At 42.2% G+C, this 22,387-nt stretch overlaps 1 protein-coding gene across 2 annotated transcripts in view; it reads right to left on the bottom strand.

Annotated features, from left to right (window-relative positions):
* CABLES1 (Cdk5 and Abl enzyme substrate 1) overlaps window positions 1–22,387 on the bottom strand; it is a 71,722-nt gene that overhangs the window by 37,507 nt on the left and 11,828 nt on the right. For both annotated transcript variants that reach the window (XM_077184821.1, XM_054634691.2), the window contains exon 2: window positions 193–264. In XM_077184821.1, the coding sequence (XP_077040936.1) occupies window positions 193–264 (72 nt within the window). The remainder of the gene's footprint in view (window positions 1–192; window positions 265–22,387) is intronic.

Raw genomic sequence — 22,387 nt, 5'->3', positions numbered from 1 at the left:
CCTAAAGCCAGGGAATGTGCAATTCATATCAGCCACCACCTCGCAGGGCGTGTGAAGTTTCAACACTTTTACTTGCTATGAAGGATATCTTAATGTGAAGACCCAGCTAGTTTTCAACATGAGGAGGGAGAGCAAGCTTGCCATGCCTGTGCTTTAGAGACAAGAAGCCAGAGAGAGAGTAAATAAAATGACCTCCGCAGTGGGGCATTTTCCTCGATGTCCTCCAGAGTCTCCAGAGAAGATCGCTGGGAGATCAGCCGACGTCTGCAGAGAAAGCAGAACACAAAACATCACTGCTGATTAGAAGGCACAAGGAAGTCCTCAGAGCTGTTACTGAATAAAGATCACAAACTGCCCTTCATTAGCCAAGCCACGCCTTTGGATATTAATAAATTTTGTTCCGTTCTGCTTATCTTAATCTGTTTGATTCCACCCAGAAGCAAACTTACTCCATACAAGCTGCTACAGCACAGCAGAAGCTTCAGCTTTGCAACAGCTCCTCCTCAGTTTGTGCTTCCCTTCCTTCAAGGGTTTAACACCCATCTAACACAGTCCCACATATGCTGCAGTACAGCTGGCAACGTTACAAGTATAGAGCTCTGACAAAATAATGCAGATGTAGATCCACAGAGACTGCCTGTCCTTCACACTGCCACAGGGGCACTTCTCTTTGCCCCTTGCACTTTATACCAAGCAATTGCCACTTGTTTCTCCATGATGTCCATTTCATCACTCCTGTGAGGAGTGTCTGAAGTGAGATGATAGTGCCAGCGACACTGGTTATAAAGCAGCAGTTTAAACAAAAGCTCTGACCATCCCCATGAGCAGCACAGGTGAGCTAAGCTCTGTTTTAAACCATTTTCCTATGTCTGAGTCACATCCTTCCTCCACCTTCAAAGAAATAATTATGGAAATCTTAGCGTTACAGGTGTTCTGGCTGTTCAAGCATGCAGGGAAGATACCCCAGCACAGGCTTTGTTTCAGCAGCCATTGCTGCTGCACAACCTCCAAACACCCTGACAGCAGCACAAAACAAGAACTGCACCCAACCCTCCACAAAACCACAGTAAATACCATAAATGAATGTGTAAGACACTGCCCACCCTCAGGCACACAAAGAGAAATTAAGCTGGCAATCATTGAAGCTACTCCGTCGTCGATGGGCGTCAAAGCAGCTGCAGCAGCCAGCAGAGCCGTGGCACTGTGCCCCTGCACCCGGCTGGCAGGAGCTGTGCCAGCACCCATCAATCCCCAGGGCCATGGCTGAGGCACAGAGTACCTTCCAGTGACTTCATGGGTATGGAATGACAAAAGTCTTCAAAGACTATCACTGTTTCTTACCCAATTCCCACTGGGCTGCCTTACTCCCTTCATCGGCAAGCAAAGAGTTTAAAGAATGTCATGAGCACTCCTATATGCTTGAAAGGTGCTCATTAATTTATTTCTGGGCTGCATTTTCACAATAAATTGTTTTTTCTGTTGCCAGTGTAAGCAGTTTCTAATCCTTCCTGCAATTCCCTTACCCCTCCAGTTGTGCTGCTACAACTGTTCCTGCAGCCGTGCTGCAAATCTGATTACCAAAATGTTTTTCAGTTCAAAATAACCCTGAGGTTCAGTGATTCCATTTGTTATTAATTCAAACACCAAATTTCCATTACTAACCCAGAGACAACAAATTTCAGGACAATTTGAATGAGCATGCAGCTTCTTCTGCCCTTAGAAAATCATAGAAAACCCCTCAAACAATTTATAGATCAACTAAGCGTGAAGCATAATCCTCTTAGGAAAAATATGCAAACCTAAATCCCCTCAGGCTTTGTCTAAACTAGGATTTTAGAAGACCTGGTGCAAGATAGGATACACCTTCAAAATGCTAAAAAAAAGAGCCTACATTTCAGGATGTGCTGGCATAGACAAGGAAGAAGATACCAAACACCTGTCTCCTGCACCCATGGGTGCTCCCACAGCTCCATCCATAATCACAGAGGACACAGGAATGCTTTTACTGAGAGAAATTCAGATCAGGAGGAGCTCCTCCTCCTTTTTCAGTTTCACTGATCCATAAGCAAAAGCTGGAAGTTTCAAGTACCAGCACCACTGGTAGATGATGTGGCAGATGATAGCTGTGGGCTTTTTAATACCTCTTTATACATCATTAGCTTAATAACACAAATAATGGCATGCTCCCATCTTGTGGTGTTACAACACCAAAAGCATTCTTGGCATGTTGTTAGTCAAAGGCAGATAAACAATGGTACAACCTTGCCACCTTCTTCATACTAGATTTATCAAATTAGTCATGCTGTATCTCCTGTAGATGCCAGGTGCTAGTACAGCACCAGGTGCATATTCCAGCTGCCACTGAAGCCTTTTTCCAAGAGTCTCCTTGCCCAAAGTTATGCACCATCCTCAACTTCATTGCTGATAGTTTGTCAGACACAGGTTTGAATATCCTACGTTTGCATCTGTCATTAAGGCAGCTGCAGTGGGTGGCAGGAGCACACACAACTGCATTTCACCAGCTGGTCATCCAGCTGCCTGCTGGGGTCCTCTGCCTTCCCTCACTGCTCTCAGCTTCTTAAACCTAGCACCAGGGATGCTGCCTCCTGATTTTTGCTTGCTAACCTCGAATGCATCATAGGCTGGATGGGAATCACTGCCGCCCCTCACGCCAATTTTCACCAGTGCTGATTTTGCAGCATTTTGGGTACCTTACATGGCAAGTGAGTTGGCACAAAGGAGTGGGGGAAACTCTTTGTTCACCCAAACTTGGGAAAGGAGCACTTATATGTGAGCTCCCTTTCAATAGAGCATGATACAAGCATAACTGGATAAATCCATCCAGGAAGAAAGGAAGAAAACACACATAAAAGGCATTGACACAGGTAGCAGTGAGAACAAGGATATCCACCCCAGCCCCCAACCCAGCTGAAAACTGCCACATCTTTCACCTCTCCCCAGAATTATTAGTTTTAATCACTTTAACTCCCAGCACTGTCAAAGGAGCACCAGAGAGGTGGATTTGGAGACTCTGTTGAAATCAGTTCATACTATACAGGAATCACATTCTCTTTTCACCAAAGAAGCTCAGCTGCAATGAAAGATATACAATTATTCCACTTTATCTTAAATCTTTATTTCAAGGCCTAATTAAGATGACCTAAATACCAGTATTTTATAAGCTTTCCACAGCTGGATATTATACTAGAAATGCCAACTAATGAACCTACCTGCTGTGAACAAAGTCACATCCTGTGCCACACACACAGGAAAAAAAAACAATTCTGGAAAAGGCAAGCTTTTGAAAGGATCTTCCAGGAAATACAAGAAAAATCAGTTTTCCACTGACTTCATTAAGAATTAATCGCCTCAACTGGTGTTTAGTATTTAAATTAATCATCTTTCTCTCTTCAGGCAAGCAGCCAGGATTTGTCTATAGAACTCCTAAAAGGGTTATTTTTCAAAAATTGATTAGCATGCTATAGCAGCTGGTATATGTAGACACTTGCACTGAAATAACGCAAACTGTTTCATACCACACATCACCATCATTCTGATGTAAAGCTGTGTTGATACCTACTTTGTGTTTAAAAATGCCCTATTTCAATAATAATTATGGGAAAATCGTTCTACTGTGGAGGAAGAATATATGCAGAACAAAACAAAACAGCACTGTGTGACTCACACAGGATTCAGGCTTTGGGGTAAGTCTCTAAGCAGATGCAATTTCAATATAAAATGCTTTAAAACTTTTGTAGACTAAATGTCAAACTAACACAAAAAATACAATTGACCTTAATAACCAAATTAAAGATGTTTCAACAAAAATGTTAATTTCTCCTAGTCCATAGAAAGCCTTAAAAACTTCCTCCTAGTTTTATCACCACATTCAAGGTACACCAAACTCACTCCCTACAGAAAAAGGCAGTTCAGTGATGGAAAGATGACGACCTCCTCATTCTAAGCATCAGCCCTTGCAGAACAATGGTCACAATCCCATGCAACTTACAGACTTTTTTTGTTTAAAAACCATATATCACTTTCCCTTCAACACCTACCTAAAATACTTTTAGTCTGTTTCCTTGCTGTTGGTTCCCTGTGCATGTACCCAGAAATAACCAGTACCCTGCAATCAAATTCCAAGTGCAGACCAAAGAAAAAAAAACATTTGAGAGAGACATTTGATGCCATAGTATTTTAAATGGCTGTTTTCTACGATATTCATGACTCTGCTTGCATACTGGATTTATCTTTGACCAGCTGTCTGAATCTCTGTGGAAGTTTCTTAAAAGCTAAAATGTTGTCTTCATTTCCCCTCTCCAAAGTCATATTAATGTGTGGCTCAGTTGCAAAAATTAAATAAAATATGAGGGCAAAAAAAAACCCAAACTAAATACAAGGAAAAATAAAATAAGGCATGTCTGTACCCAAAACAGCAAATAACCAAAGCAAGCAGACTACAAATATATTCACCATAACCACCTAATCAATCGGTGGAATATTATCTTTGCTCTCAGCTACTGCAAAATAGTCAGCTCAGTTATGTTAAACATACAAAATCTTAAGCCACGTAGACAGGAGGTGATAAAAAAAAGAAGGAGCTGCAATCAGAACACTGGATAAATTCATCCAGGAAGGCAGGAAGGAAGGAAGGAAGCAAATGATAATCCAAGAGACAAGGAAAAATAAATCCATGTGTAATGACTTTCTAGCACAGCTACAACACCAGGAAGAAAAGGTTGTATTTTAAATACAACTAATTTCTGTGAAAGTTGGGAGTGTAATTTCCCCCCCTGCTTCTGTTAAAATCACAAGCCTGTAACAGCTGAAGCCAGCAGTGTGGGTGCTGCTGGCTCCTAGAACAAAAAACACCCTTCAGGATAAGCTTCTTCACTTTGTTTGGAACAACTGCATCCCTTCAGAGATGCAGTGACATGGGACACACAAGTGCTAGCCATCTGAATGCCTGCTGGCTGCATTAATGCTGACGGGAGAACTTGGGAGGACAGAGACATTTCCAGAGCTGAGGACTGTTGGCAGTTCCCACATCCTCTGGGCTACCTCCTCCCTTCAGGTGGCCAGGCAAAATCACGGGACAGAAACCTCTGGGCTATTACCTTCTGATCACTGTGTTTATCCTAATGTGGCTTGGAAGCATCAGACAAGCACAGGACTGCTCCACACTTTGAACATGTTGGGTTCTTTACTTCCACTGTGCCTTTGTCACAAAAGATGTATCCTACACACAGAAACACTACCCTGGACAGGTGCAGAAGGGGAGTGGAAAGAAAGCAACCATAAAACTTACAGTGATTGGGAATGAGATCAGGATATCTGTAAGGATACCTCAGGACCTGCCTAGAGGTGCAAGTGAAGGGTCTCCCTCTGCATCCATCTACCCTCTGAAAGGTGCCAGCTCCAGACTCAGAGGTCTTGCCCAAAAGCCAACCTGTCCTTTGCAAGCACTCCCTGAGGAGCTACCAAAACATACTCTGGGCTTGCAGTTCCCATAGGTCAATCCAGGCAGAGCATCACCTTGATCCTCTATGGGAACAGCAACACTAGGGGCTGTTTCTTTTTCATTTGGGATTTGTATTATTCCTTCCAGCACCAAAATGGTTTGAACAGTAAAAGGAAAACAAGGAGAATATTCAATGAGATCTAAGATCAGGCTTCCATGTAGTAGAATGAAAAAAAGAAAAAAAACTACTAAAAGTAAATAATATATACATATATATATGCTATATATTACAGTGTTATGGCTACAAACGTATCTTGCATGCTACTCTGAGTTTTGAGTAAGTCACCACTTGCCATTCTCTTCCCTAACTCCTTTGGAGTTGGGTATGAACAGAAGTGCAGCTGCTGGCTCTCTCCCCTCTCTGTGGCCAGGGGAGTAGGTATAAGCAGAGCTGCCAGACAGAGGCCATGCCCTGTCCCCAGCAGCTCCAGCCCCTTTGTCACTCCAGGAAACTTAAATGCCATTTCTCTCCAAGTCCTCCTCAGCCAGCCGGCCGAACGCCTCTGCCCAAACTCCAGGGCTAAGCTGAAACAATTAATTCACTCTTCTGAAATATTATACAAGACATCAGCTGTGAACGAATCCCATTCACTTCCTGACCCCTGACTTCATGCCCCAGCATGAACCCAGATGAAAGACCCGCTAATGAGTCACCTCTCACCCTCCCTCTGAAGTTTTTACTGGGATTCTTATGTCCCAGCTCATTTTCTTCCTATCTTTTGCCAATATTACAGGAAGACAAACACAGGAAAAACAAACCCTGAGACTATTGAAAATTATTAAGGGAAATAGAATTTCCAGGAGCTACCCAAAGCGATATAAAGCCATTTTTAATTGTGTGCTATCATAATTACATAGCAGAGCCATTATCTGCAAAGAACATCAAACTCCATTTAGGACTTCCACACCGTGCAAGTATTGTCAAGGCTGCACACAATGGGAGTTAAAAGCATCTGGCACATGCTGAAAATGGGTTATTTTGTTAATTCAGCAGCCCAACCCAAACACACAGAGAACATACTGAGAGCCCTCCATTTAGCTGTCACCTGTGTGCAGGCAGGATGCCAACACATGCTAAGACTACAGCTTTCTGCGGTGGGCTGTGAAGAAAGTCCTGGAAGCAGAGACCCTGAGCTAGCAGGACTCTCAACAAGCTGCTTTCCTGGGATATGCACTGCAAGGAGACAGACCTTCAAATCTAGTGATAACTAGGACAATAATGCAATGCAAAATGTCTCCATCGACCTTTCGGGCACAAGCAGGAAGATGGACAGAAACAAAGAGATGACAGGAGAGTATGGCATGAACATGGTTCTATGCTACACCCTCCTCCTAAACCAGGGGTACCCCCTGCACTCAGTATTTCACCTATATTGTCATCCTACTCCTTCTCCAAGCCTCATCCTCGCACAATATCCAAGGCAGAAGCTCTGAAATACAACAGTACTTGAACTGCTGCCTCCTGACCTGTCTGCACATAATATCTCAACATGAAAAACACTTACACTGCCATCCCAGAGGTAGAATGTAGGAATTAAGTAAGAATGAGAAAAGAAGTTAAGAAACAGTGAAGAAAATAAACACGGCGATACTGAAGTATCGCACCAACCTTTCACAATGCAATGCAATGCTCTGTTCACATATTATTATAAAGCTTTACACACACGATCCTTCAAATAGCACACAAAATTCTAACACAACCCTGTCCCAATGTCCCAGAGGGATCATCTGGGTCTCATTAAATCAAATATAAAATAATATCAGCACTCCAAAGAGATAAGGGACTTTCACTACAAGTGCTGAGTGGCAAGCGGTGTGTGCAACTGTGCAGAAAAACAGAAGGTATGGGAGAACAGGATTTTTGGGCTTTTGGGGCTTTTTTAGCATCATGGACAATTCAACTTGACACACTATCAATCTTTCTAGAAGACATGATTTCAAAACATCTCTAGTGAAGGGGAAACAACTCCCAGCATTTCCCAGTCTAGGGAAAACAGAAGAGCAATCACCACACGTTGCTAACTCTGGGGAACATTTAATGTTCACCTCCCCCAGCAGGATTCCCAATTCTTCAAAGATGTATCTTGTTTGAAACCTACCATCCTGGTTTAGTGGTAGATTTGCTAATGGTTGGACACAATGAACTTAAAGGTCAGTCTAAATGATTCCATGATTCAGTGATGCTATCTTCCCTCTGCAGGCAGCTGCCTCTGCAGCCAATCCTCTTGCTGTTGGCTCTGCCCAAGCCACAATGAGGAGCTACAGCCACAATTCAGTAAGATTCATTTACACACAGCAGAGCTCCCACAGATGCTGAAGCGACAAAAATCTACATCCTGTTACCTTTATCCAGTGATTTACAGATTCACTGTCTTCACTTTACTGACTCTGCAGCAGTGTGATAGCTTTCAGAAGGCTTCTGTGCAGTGATTTATTCTGAGTATGCCCCAACACTGCCATAGTTATATTTTTCAGAACAACCATTACCTCATAACCTAACACACATTATCACAGTAAGACATCAATGGGCATCAGCTTAATTGGAGACACTCAAAACTAGGGAAGAAGCAAACAACAAGATTAATCATCTGACCTTATGAAAACAAGGATGCTTGCCAAAGCAGATACAATAGCAGTGCAAAGAACATACAAACTGTCCATCTTTATGTCCTTTTGTAGTAGTAAAACCCACACCCTAACAGCCTTTGTTGGATTAACATGAATCCAACAGATTCTTCATGTATCATTTATCCCTGACAAAACTCTGTGCATTGCAAAACAATAAATACTGTGTTCTGTTCAAAAAAAGAAAAAAAAAGGCAGTGTTTCCCCTTAAACACCACATCCCAGGGAAATGAAGCACCAACTTTCAAACCAAGTATTTGAGAAAACCACCCACTGCCAGAGTGTGTGCAAGTCTCTAAAGTATCAAATCACAAAATGTTGTATTCCATAACACCCAAAGTCCTGTAATTAACTAAGAAACTTGCTTGCAAGTCAAGGCTAAATGCAGTAGATACCAGAAAACATGGAAACATAGACATGCACTGCTAAGTCATCTGAAAAAAAAAACCAAAAAACTTTAATTCTAGCCTGCATACATAACCATGCAATTAAAACTCCAGCCCTTTCCTCTTTCCTTTGAGGTGTTTTTTAGGTTATCTACAGCCCAACCTCATATCCCTGTCTTGCTTCCAGACACACATGTGCTGTCTTGGGAGAACACACTCTGCAATCCCAGATCTTAATATTCTTAGACTTAGAAGAGATCTGAACATACAATTAATTGCACTGCTAAAAAATATATCCTAGACACTGTGAATGGTCTGAATAGAGTTCTTGACAGAGAAAGAAAAAGCCCCTGTGTGAGCAGGACACAAAGAACAAACAAATAGGAGAAAGCTTATTAGCATGAGGCATTTGGGCATGAGATATGAACGCTGGCACAGGTGATGGCAATCTGAGCATTCACTGATGAGTACTTTCCATTTAGTTCTGGCTACACATGCTACGCATACCCCTGGGATCAGGCACTTTTCCCAGCATCTCATTACACACCCAAGAGTCACTGCCCTGCTTTCCCTGGCCATTCACTGCTGAAGAGCAAGCCTATGCATATTGTTCAGAGATTAGCTATAATGTTGGACAGCTTAGATATCTTAACTTTTTGATACCTGTGATAAGGTGAGACAGTCCAGTGCCATAATTTTAAATATTATTACATCTACAGGAATTAATGCCTTGTTGCTTGATAGTTCATACATGGTCAGTTTCAATGCCAAAAGCCTTTGAGTACAAAAATATGTATTTACTTAAAATATTGCATTTGCTTATGCTTTACTGAGAAACATATTTGCAATACAGGAGACATGTTCCAAAACAGAACCACGAGATCCATTATCAGAGTAAACAGATGCTTACTGCCCAGGAGAACTGCTTCAATGTACCAATGAGCTTGTGGACATGAGTCTTGCAGGGGGAGAGCTCAGTTCTTCCCTGCTTGTCTCCACTCTTGGAGCCACTCAGCATTTTTCACCCTGGGAAAAGCAAACACTGTTCTCTTTCCCCCATCCCTGCCACCACAACTGGGCATGGCATCTTCCTGTCACTTTGCCATGGGGTTTCTGCTGGTTAGCAGAGGGTTAGATCATTTTCTTCTCTCTCTTTTGAGGTCTTTTGCTCAGCATGGCTTATGACAATTGGCTCATTCCCAGTCTGAAGTTACTCTCTCCTGGTACAGAACTCAAATAAAAATGTAAATGTTTTCAAAATCCAGTTTACTCCACTGTGAACATTTAGTTCTGCAAGGTGAAAGACCAGACACAGACTGAACACCATGGTTCACAAAGACTACTCATGGTTTAAAAGGTGACGTTTAAGAGATTGGATCTCCTCAAGGAACCCTTGTTTCCCCCTACTTCCAGTAAGGAAGTATTGCAGGAATTCTCATAACACTGGCAACATTTGGTTGTGAGCTGCATCATTGCTCTCTTTGAAGGTATGGTGGGTACAGTCCTCTCCAATATTTAGAGAAGCTGGCCAAGAAGCCTCCCCACCTGTTTTCACAACAGAGAGTACCCAGCAGTCACCCTAATGAACAATTCATTGACTTGGCAAATGGAGCCTACATCTGCAGACAGGGGACTGCCTTTCCCAGGATCAATACGCCCCCGAGAGCACACATGGCAATGGGCTGAGGCCAGAGGCCAGAAAGCACCTCCCCAGCTCTCTGCTGAAAACAGCCTCTTTGCAGGGCACCATCCCCACTCACTCAGAGAACACATCCTGCTCTGCCACCCCACAAACAGCTGCATGTGCAGACTTGAATGGTTTCCAAATTTATGGCCTTTTATTTTCCTATATTCCCCACATACTGCCACAGTGCTGGGTTATAAAATGCAATCTGAGCAATCTCCTGCTTAGTAAATTATGTAATTACTGGAGAACTGAATTTTTGTGGGTGCCAACAAGTTGGCTGGCTAGGAAATACTCAGCAATGAGATATCAGTTTTCAATCAGTTTTTGGGGGGAGAAAACACAAAAAACCTTCAAGAACTTTGGACAATGCCCTTAACAACATGCTTTAACTTTTGGTCAGGCAGTTGGACTAGATGATCCTTGCGGGTCCTTTACAACTGCAATATTTTATTCTATTTTATTCTAAAAGCAGATTCATTAACACATCAGAAGAGAGGAAAATCACCAGAGCACTCTGTTAGACTGAGTCTACTGATACTTTATATTATCAGAATGATAAAACAGCATCTCATAGTGACAAAGCTAGCCGACAACAGTTTAGGGGACTGATATTAGAATGCAGCACAAGACACAAATTTCACTTTTTCTGTATTTCCTTCCCTGTCTTGGTTTCCTCATGCTGTGCCAAAAGGATCAGAGGCAGCAGCTCTGGCAGATGCAAGAGCAGGCAGCCACCTTAAAGCACCCCTGTACCAAAGAGCCTCAGTGATGATTCCTGACTTGTTCAGTGTCTTGCCAGCCCACTCAAAAGATTTGTTGCATCCATACTATGCAAAGAGGAAGGGTAGAGGTTCGCTGACCAACCCCAATGTTCACAGTGATCCACTTCAAATGTGTACTGAGCCACCAGTTTGATCTAGTCTATAGACCATACAAGCAAATAAATAAAGCAATCATTAAAGCAAAATAGCCAACAATTAACTGCAGTTACAAACCCATCTCCTGGTAGAGATGATTACCTGGAATGGGGTCACACCCTGACCTTACAGGAAGTCTGGAGGACCTGAGTTACCAACCTCTCCTTGTCACAAACAAACACCACAACATTAGGCTATGATGAGTTTATATAACCTGTGCATTACTTCAGACATCTATACACTCAGGAAGTGGGGGCAAAAAGTCCAAAAATTACTGTAAGTTCCCAGGACAGGCAGTTTAATAGTGCATATGCCTCGTCCTCTTCTGAGGCTCAGGAGAGGCAGGGATGGCTTCCATAATCCCACATTTGATAAAGGACATCCCCTTGTCAATAGCTTTATAAAAAAGCATTCAGGAGGGCATAAAGCACTACTCCACACACCAAATTTTCCCCGAAGTCAAAGGTGGCTGCCTGAGGTCTCTGTCTCCAAGTATCTGGGAAGCACAGGAGCGTATCACAGCACCAGACCTGAAAAACACCTGCCATGGGGCCCTGAGCTGATGTGGTGGTTGGTTCCTCCAAAGCTGAGGTGTGGTCCACTGAGTTAGTCTGAAATGACCTAGTTTGAGTGATTTCCAGGGTCTGGAAGAGTAGTGCTGTGGCTGTAACTACAGCCATGCTAAGCACAACCTTAGGCAGACCTTTGGATGGCAAATGCCATGACTGTAGAGGCAAAAACATATTTAATTCTTCCTTAGCGGAGACCCTTTTCTGTGTGTGCTTTTTCTTGTTGGTGTTTAATTTCTTTATATACATGCACTTTTTAAATGGCTTTAGGAAGAAAAACCACTAAGCCAATGCAAAAATGGATATATTTGATTTTAAAGGCTCTGCCTATCTATGTGGAACAAATCAATCACATTACCATTTCCCTGGGGTGAACAGGCATACGGATAGAACCTATGTGGATGTAAGACTTTCAGTTTTTCTGGTCTCCCCCTCCTCTTCTCTTCTCTTAATCTCGGCACTTCCACCAGCAGCCTTTAGAGACAAAGGGTCTGTAACTTTTTTTCCGAGTTGCATTATGGCCTAGTCCTCCCTCAGTCAGAGGACTTTTCTTGATAACATAAAACAAGGCACTTTGTCATCTGACTCAGTGGCAATTTTAAAGTTCTGCAATGAATTGCAATGAATTTGCAGCTCATTAGCAATGAATTAAGTTGATGAAAGGTCACAAAGAACCAAGGACAATTTTTACAAAGCATCTCCAGGCAGTTTTTCCAGACCATCAGCTCTCTTTCGCTAACCCAGGAACACATCTCACACTCTTTAGAAAGCCAACCGCCTGTTTCCCCATAAAAAATTCCCAAAGTATTGCCTAATGAAATACACAAAGAGTCCTTCTCATGCTATGGGAACACATTTCAGGATTCTGCTCACATGTTTTTTTACTCAGGCTTGCTTTGATGTAATAGCAGGGGAGAGAAATTTTGAAGGATTTACAGATTAATCAGCCAGAGCATGGATGTAGGTTAGGACTACAAGAACTGTGCTCCTCTGGGATAATATCTGCAGCTCAACTTACCCAAGATGAAATGAAACGTGCTTTGGGAATGCAAATGAATTAGGATGTCACAAAATGTAATTCAATTTGCAGCAGTGGGGTTTTGAATTTGGTTAGTTACATACAAGACCTTTATTTAACTGTAAACCTGGTACTATACTTACTATGATTTCCAATTTGAAATTCATTTTACTGCTATTTTAAAAATCAGGCCTGATAACTACTAACAGATTTTCAGGTCACGTCTCTATTATATGTATATATATGTCTGTGCCACTGCACACTTATGGATGCACAACAGATCTGTGGGATCTCTCACACATAAAAAAAAGGGTAAGACTTTCATTCATTTCACCACTGTGGAAGAGGTAAGTGGAACAAGACAGCTAATTAGTCATTCTCCATTTCAATCCTCGATAACCACAAAGAGAGCTTGTTTTTTTACTGCAGGCATTGTCTTACATCAAACAATTTGTAGATAAGAAAAACCAGTTCTCTTCCTGAAGGCACATACGCCAAGTATTTTGATAGAAAAGATGAAACAGCATTAGAAATTAACTGTAACACTTCTTCCCTTCCCTAGCCACCAGAGTATGTCCACTAGGACACATTGCTAATATACAACTATATTACCCAGACTGACAAATTTTGCACAGTCTGCTGTTTTGGTATTACAGAGCACAAGCCATTAATAGCTGACTGTCTCATTCAAATGAAACAAGACAATTATCAGCTGTAACTTACACAATCAATAATACTGCTGCCAGCATTTTCGGCAGAGATTTGATTCTTTTATAGCTCATTTGAAGTCTTTAGGGAACGTGTCATTAGTACATCTGTCCTGCTGTAAACATAATTATCATGCTAAATTCCATTTATCATGCTGATCAGGAAGCACTTTCTATCAGCCTTTCAGACTGGGAACACAGATAAACAGGGAAGGGAATTTGACTGCCCCAGCTATGAGGGAGTGTGCTCACTGCCAGGACCACTGCCCTTTCCAGCCAAGCTGTGGGAATTTTCTGAATAAGCACGAGACTTGTGCTGACCTCTGACTTTGGGGCACATCACGTTTGAACTTGGGGAACATCCTACTGGACACTGCTTGCTTGTAGCATTAGTTGATTTTATGTTCTCCTGTAATTCCTTGCTCCTCTCCAAGAGCACACCTGTAGGTGGTTCAGGCTTCTGGAGCTGCTGCACAGGGAGCAGGCAGCAACTGGAGTCACCATCATCATGGCCCTTCATGACTAGCATAAATCAAGTCCATGTCACAGACAACAGGCAACATCTGCTTCAATAGAGCATCACTTTTAATACACAAAACTGGGCTGGGGCCAGGTGTAAACAAACATCAGTTAAACACATGTCAACAAACAGTGCTGAATTTTGGCTAAAATGGGTATGAGGTTTTAAGAAGTGAATACCATCAAGACTTATCAAACTCTGATACCTTACATGCAGAACAGCCCACAGCTGCAGGCTTGGTGTGTAGAGAAACTGTCTTCATGGACAACTTAACCCCCAGAGACCTGCACAACATCCTGACACCAAAATAACATTAAGCAAAGGTCAGTCCCTGCAAAGACCTCCTGCAAACTACAGCTTCAAATTGGTTTAAAACAGCCTCATTTATACTAATGAGCTGATGCTGTGACCAAAAGGCACCATGCTGCTTCAGCCATCTACCACCCCCTGCATCACACCAGCAGAAGGTCTCCTGCAGCCAGCCAGGTAAGGGAAGCACACAAACAATTAGTGATCAGCTTCTCTGGGGTTTTGTGAGGGAGGAAAAGATCTGCTGTGCTCAATGGGATCAGCACAAAACGGTCCTCAAATCACAAGAAGTGCTTAACTGTTCCTGCATCCCAGGAGGTGCTCCCATAGCTGCTGGCTGTCCTCACACCTTCCTCCACTGCACCTCCTTCGACCCAGCCAGTGAGCAGCATCTATCACAGTCACAGGGAATAGGCTGGACTGCTTTAAGCTCAACAGACAGAGATGCCAAACAGGCCTGTGGCTAATATTGGTCACATCCAGTCTTTGAACCAATTTTTTCCCATTGGTTGAAACAATCATTTTTTCCCCCAGTGTTTAAAAATTGCCTGACAGGACGTAATGGACCTGCGGATGCCCTGAGGCTGATGGAATCGTACTGCTGCAGCAAAGGGCAAAGAAGGAGGAGACCAACTCCTGATGATATCAGAAAGCAAATGTTGTTTCAAAGAGAAATTATTTGACTGCTGATAAATATGTGATAAAGTTATGGGGTTTTTTTAAATATGGGAGAAATTCATAAATCTAATTCAAGAAAACTGCCATTGCAGACTGACACTGGTACGTGCAGAATAGCTGCATGACCACAGAAACTCCTAAGTTAATCTATTGAGCCATTATGGACTGTATTTTAGGCAACTTATTTCCAGATCATTCTGATTTTTCATTTAATTGTATTAAGACAGGGTGACTGTGAGAAATGAGTAGCACAATGGTTACATCAATTACTCTCTTTAAACTTGAGAATCATGCATATCCAGATTGCTTAATTTCTCCCATACATCTGCATTTGCATATCTTTCTTCTCTGAAGAGCTTTCAAAAGCTCAAGTTTTAATCAGAGGACTATTTTTGATCCTAATTTTCCAAGCTGCAGTAAAGCTGCTTCATGACCTAATCTGAGGGCAAATGTACCATCATTATACAGTGGTTTCTAGCAAGTTGTACAATAACTAGTCATAATGTTTCTTATTTTTAATCACTGTTACACCAGGTGCCTTGTGTCTAATTAGAGCTATCGATCTGCAGACATTGCTTTAACTCAGACTGGCAGACGACTTGTTGGAGTAAGCACTGCCTGGGGTGAATAAAATACCCTGCAGGGCAGTGTCTGCACAGCAGCCCCCTGAGACACACCCCAGCACACCAAAGCTGTGAGCCAAGGCACCCAGCTCCGACTTTCTGCTTTTATTTTTGACACTATTGATAGCAAAAATCAAAAAATCTCCTATTTCACGGGGAACAGAGCATTTTGATTTGCCCAATGCCAATGTTTCACTTAGATTTTATTTTCTTTTTATATACACATTCATCTATGATACCTACGATACAAAAGATACATACTCAGGAAAACAAAAGAATGTTTCCCACTGTTTGAATGTGCCCTCTTTCTGAAGAATTTTGCTTCCTGAAAAAAAGTTCACAGAGTTTCCTCTGGTTTGGCTTAACAGCTTTAAATGCTGTGCTTCCAGACAGACAGAAAATCTGGCTTACCCACAGCTTCCTCCCCCCGCTCCACATTTAACAGGTCGCTGTTGTGGCCACAAGAAAGACGGCGACCGCTGCTAAAACTTTAATCTCCCCCAAAAGTCGTAATCTTTATATAGCAGATATAATGAGCTTTCTCAGTGACATATTTCAACAATGTTTAACAGGATTGCATAAGCAAAGTTATGTTTAAATCCACTGAAAATGCAACCCAATTCTCCTCAGTCTGCTCTGGTGATAATTAATGACAGATTTCATTAATATTCACGTATCCAATTTTTTTCTTGTAGGATTGTGTCCTGCTAACACAAGGACAGCAGAGAAGAATTGTCTTCTATTAAAGAAGCTCTGTTAGGCATCACAGATAACATATGAAGCGTGGCCATGCTGTTCTTTATCCTCTATTACCCCTCAATTTTATTCTCTAGAAATTGTTTCAGCCACTAGTTCCAGGCTGTAACTAGAGGAGGAGCAGGAGGTATTCTGCCACTGCTGTCAGGCAAGCCAGTGGAGGACAGAAAATGAAAAAAAAAAGTTTCAAAGTATTTTGCAAAGTAATCAAACACTCGGAGGTGGCAAGGTTTCTCCAGGGAGCACCAAATTATCTATCCTACTCTTAAACAGGAACAGTCAAGAGACACTTTTCTATGTCAATGAAATTTCAGTTTCCCAGGACAACACAAGGATGACACCACAACAGCCTGCCTCTCTAGGGCGGGCTTCAGGAATGCTGCCCCCAGCCCTGCACTTAATACAAATGTAGGAAAAATCACATGAAGCCATATCCCCCAACCACTCTCACAATCCACATCTCACCACAAAAGTCTTGAGCCCAAATCTCTGCAGCATTTTGAGATCCTCCCATCTATGGGGGAGGACAGGGAAATGAAGAGGAAAGTGGACGGAAGAAGGAAACAGCTGCTTCCCCTTCCCAACCTGGTATTTCTTCTGAAAGCTTTGATCTCCACTTTTTATACATAGAGTGTAACAGGAGATACTTTCTTTTCCTCTGTCCTGCAAAACGATGGACAAAAAAAAGCCTTACCCTCCTTTACTCTTTTAAATCATCTACCCTGTCCCTGCCAGTTTTGCTGGGGAGCTGAAGCAGCATCTTTTGCTGGGCTGCAGAATCCTGTGCAAAAACAACTGTCACTCCCAGCATTTAGTTTTAATTCCCATTTGAAGCCCAGTGAACCACTCCAGAGCATAACAAAAAGTCCATTAAACTTTCCACAGAACCAAGTCTTAAATTTCAAAAACACTTTTCTTCATCTCAAAGATGCTCACTCTAACTTCTGACTCCATGGATGTATGATTTGACAGACCATACACACATAAAAAATCAGAAACTGAAAGGAAATTCAGTAACACCAACCTCCCAAGCTATGGACTGGGAAGCTGGCCATGGAATTGCCTAATTTCATGAATATTTGGGAGGAGATACAACTTTATTTCGATTCACAGATTACAGCAACAACTAGAGAGAAATTCTTATAAATAAGGCTCACAAGTTCAAGGGGCAGCTGTTTGTCCCAGCCTGACAAAACATGTTGGGACAATCCTGCAGTACCACTGCTCAAGTTTTCAAGGTACTTTCACTATTGTCAGTGAATGTATTATTGTCAAAGACTGTTCAACCACACCCAGGCATTTTAATCAGAGACCACACAGCTGGATTCATACCCCAAAGCCTGTCAAAAAGCCTGTCAAAAGCAGCTGTCAGCCCCACAGCCACCACAAAGCAGCAGCTGCTGCTGGGACAAGTCTCAGCAAGAGCAGGCAGTGAGCTACTCGCAGGCACTGCTGTCGGTATGACCACAAAACAGGTAACTCTGAAAAAGCTCCAAGCTGGATCAGAACCTCTACATCCAGCAGGAGATGACACCCCATCTCACTACAGGCTGACAACCTGCTGGGGATTTGGCATGCCCCAGAGCAGCTGGCTGGTTTTATTGTGACAGGCAATGGTGGCCCTGGGTCACATCCAGAAGAAGGGGTTTTTGAAAGAGGAGGTAATTGCCTTGCTGAAAAAGAAAAGTAACAATAAAAAGAAATAAAATCAGAAGTCCCTCCTGATGGACTTCAGTATCACAAGTTTCTAAGAGAAGAGAACAAAAGCTGTCCACACACCCAGGCCATAACCTCAAATACCACTGGGTGGGTGGAAGATGCAAAAGAGAGTCAAGCAGCCAGAAGGATGCACTGTTCCCCCTGGATTTCCTTACACCTCCTCCTACAAACTCAGGAACCACACTGCTGGTCATTAGGGTGGGGTGGCTTGTTTTCCAGTTTCACATCTACCTTACCCTGGCTCCTGCTGGGGGAGATGCCAGTGCAGAGGCAACTCCCCAGAGAGCCCTCCCTTTTCCTGGGGCACCCATTGGAACCTGAGCTGCCCCAGAAGCTGCATCTTCCTGTGACAGCAGGACCAAGGCAGACACCAAAAGCAGCATTGCAATGGGCACAGTTGTGAACCACTTCCATGGTGATATCCAGCATTTTCCAGAGAGCCTGATCTCCATGAAAACATATACAAAAAGACTCTGCATGTGCTTATGCTGCATTCAGTATTCATTGCTGATTCTCTGAAAGTGGAAGGCATGAGAGATCTGTGACTCTGTTTAAGCAACAAAAACAAAGCTAAAACATATTAAACATTCATGAATTTCTGTGAATCCTTAATGAATCTCACTTTCTGCCTTCTGTTACGTGGCTCTTTAGGGGTACTTTTTTTTTTTAAAATCTTGAAAGCTAGAAATTTTGTCAGAACAGAATCCCCTTGCAGAATGCAGAAATTGACTTTGAAAAGTCTCTACCATAGATTGGAAGACTCTTGAGCTGGAAATACTGGAATAACTTCCTCTGCCACAAAGATGGATAGGAGACATGGACCCCTTTATCAGGTCGTGTGACTCAGAAATGTTGCTAATGCCTGCAACCATCATGAAAAAACATATTAAAATCTTATGCAGAAAGAAAAGAAATAAAATTTGAGTCCCTGAAAATGGATAGTATTGATCTGGCTCCCCTACTCCATTCAATTAATTAAGCTGTGTACTTCTGAAAGCTCAAAAAATTAAATGTGGGGTAATATGAGAGCAGAGGCAGACCTCTGTGCTGGCTTAACCCAGCAGCTACTTGAGCTTAAGGTGATACTTTGGGTTGTGAAATAAAATCTTGGAATTGTGAACATATTTGCTTCAGTGAGCCTCTGCTTTGGGGCCACTAATCCCTTTAATTGCCCCAAATCACCTAGAGGCACCTCCAGGCAGAAAATCTTTGCTCTATAAGCAGCATTATGCAGACAACAAAACTCTTAAAGGTAAAACCAGCTGGGGAAAGTCTGCTAGCAGCTCATCATGTCTTCTTAGATTAAGTATATTAAAAAGAACTTAAAGCATGAAGTGCCTTGAAAAAAATCTAATTTTCACCCCACTTTGGATAAAAATGATTTTTTGTCACAGACTTCAGATTTAGTGTCCAGTATTCTCACAGGCTACATTCAGCTTTCAGTATTACAAGAACTAATTGCGCACATTCATTTGCAAGAACATCTGAAAACTTTCCCTATAAGATTTTAAAATATACCAGCCTAGTAATGCAAAGAAGGCACTTATACCAATAAATTATTCTAATCCTGTAAAAACTCAACACACTTCAGTATTCTTAACAAAGGTGCTAACTGCATGACTAATGATGCATTTCTGCAGAAACTTCAGCTGATGGGGCTCATCAAAATCAAAACTACAAAACTACTAAATTTTACTATTTTAGGTAATGTCATTATGAGTCAAAGGCAACAAGTTACCTGGAAAAGTAAGAACATATTTGCAAGTGTTTGCAGGATCAGGCTCTATTTTTATACAGCCTTTTATCAATGATAAAAGCTAATTTTAAAAATTGCCTCATTCAAGAGATGGCACTAAATATAATACAAGGAAGATTTACTTTATAACAGCCTTGAGGGTGTGTTAAAACACACAAAAATCTATCCTTTAAAAAGGATTAAGACATATTTAGATGGCACAGACATGAAACGCAGACCGAACAACTCCAGTACAGATACTAATCATGTGAAATGGATAACCTCATAATATCACACATCTCAGATCATCTGACTTGTGTGTCTGTCTGCATATTCAACATCACAGCCCCAAGCTGAAAAAACACAGACAGAGAAGAAAGAGATTCTTGTTTCCTGGTAAAGCTTCTTGCATTAAAGAACTGAATGCAGGGCAAAAGGCCCATTCAAAAATGTGTCACAAAACACTTCACCACAGACCTAGGAGCTTTGTTGTGAGAGGAGAAAGAGAAAAAAAAAAGGATTTTGAACAATATTGACTAATGGGATTATGTATATACAACAGTTTCCCATTCACAACACCCTCCCAGGGAGCTGAACACAAGCTCAATTTTACCTGTGCCAGTAACAGTTACATCATTTTCTGACAGATATTAAGCCAACAGGGTACCAACCACAAAGCTGCTACCAAAAATACTTAATCTTCCAAGGAGGATATCAGACAGGCAATTAAAGCAACAGTAATCCTCCCCCAAACATGAAGTTTTATCATCTGTAAATGTACATCCGCAAATCTCTCTCTCTTTGCTTGAAGTAGGAGCCCATGAAATTTTTGTAGTGTGTTTTTAGTACCTTAAAGCTTTCAAATTCTATGTAATGTAATACCTGGGTAAGTAATTCACAGAAAATAGTATCCTGATGACGATGAAACAAGACATGAATACAAGTTGTTCCGCATCCTTTTGAACTTGTTTGCATGCAAGATCTTTTCTGTATTCATATTAGAGAGAAGGGGTATAGAGAAAGAGGCCCCAGGAGTGAGTATTCCTTCTCTTCTTTTTAATATATGAACTAATTTTTCACCCAACCATAGCATGCTTTGAAGGTTTTTAAGAAAAAGAAAGGAAAAAAAATGGAGAAGAAATTTGGGAGTAGAACTGCTGGAGTTCTAGACAGGAAAAACTATGTTTTAGAAACCAGAAAAACTTATTTGTGCACCTCACAAAGAATAAGTACAGCTATGAATACAGAATAAACATCCTTGACTGTACTAATAAGAACAAATACAACGTAGACACACAGCTATTGTTTGAAGAAAGGCACATCCAGAGCCTCCACAGTGACAGCTCCAGCCCCCTGCCATGCTCGTCGGGTGCTGCGCAGCCTTGCAGACTGTCAGGACAGTGTCAGCAAGGAAAGGGATGGTCAAGCAACCTGATGGCCACCACCATGAGCCTGTGGTGGAGCCTTACAGAGCAAGGAGGTGTCAGGAGGCTGCAGCAGTGGGGAGGGCAGCAGACATGGGGTGTGCAGCCCGTGCTGAGGGTCCCCCACAGGCGTGGTTGTGGGGCAGTGAGTAGCACAACCAGCAGTGGTAGTTGGGATACTTGATCCTGACAGCAGGAAACCATCTCCACAAATTCAACAAGTAAAATGAGGGATGCAAGTGCTAACAGAGCAGCACTCAGCTACCTGTGACAGAGAACAATGAGACCTGTGAAGATTTCCTTTCCTGGCAGGATCTGCTAACTGCTATTTGGAAAACAGGCGATTCATATGCCTTTAGTTTTCGGTTTCAAGCAGCAGGACCTTAATAATCTGTCCAGATATGGAACCAAAACCACACTTCTGTTGCTGTCTCTTCAACTGCCCGAGAACCCACAGCATTTTCCGCCCTTCCCAGTAGTCTCTGCAAAGGAAGAAGTTTGAACAAAGTGCCACTATACAAGGGCCATGGCCCCCACAGCCGCAGGAAAAAAAACAGATTATGCAAAACTTGCACTGTTTTGCTTCTGTCACCCTTTGCCTCCTCAGACCTGAACAATAATGAACTTGTCTAGCACGGAGGAAAGGGTGGAATGGCTTTGTGCTTGGATAGGTCAGAACAGATAAATGAAGAGATGTGCTCGCCAAACCCCACTTGCATCTGGCTGGAATAAGGAAGAAACACAAAGGTGCTTCTCACAAGGCTGAGAAGCTGCAGACAGCAGCACCAAGAGAAGACCACAACCCTCCCCCCCTCTGTGCCTTGGTGTGGTTCCCCCTTGCAAATCTCTGGAGAGATACAGCATGAAGGCTCATTTGGTAGCTACTTACATAGAAGTCACAGGTAAAATGTTGCCTTATTGCTTCCACTGAAAGTGAAATCAGCTATACTTTGTATAAAATTGGGCTGTTTATTTTCTTTTGATTAAAAAAATGAGCCCCCCCCTTGCCAGACCACGCAAACAGAAACCACTACTTCCTCAGTCACTGCATGTTCACATCTAAAAAAAGCCCTGGACAAGGGTAAAACCATGCTGGGTATGACATCAGACCACTACACTGATCAAGCTCACAAACTGCCATCAGTGTGCAATGGCAGTTTTGAAATGATGAAATTTTGGTTTTCCTGTTTCAC

Source organism: Agelaius phoeniceus, chromosome 1 (genome assembly GCF_051311805.1).
Source record: "Agelaius phoeniceus isolate bAgePho1 chromosome 1, bAgePho1.hap1, whole genome shotgun sequence".
Lineage (NCBI taxonomy): Eukaryota > Metazoa > Chordata > Aves > Passeriformes > Icteridae > Agelaius > Agelaius phoeniceus.
This window is presented reverse-complemented; position numbering and strand designations above follow the sequence as displayed.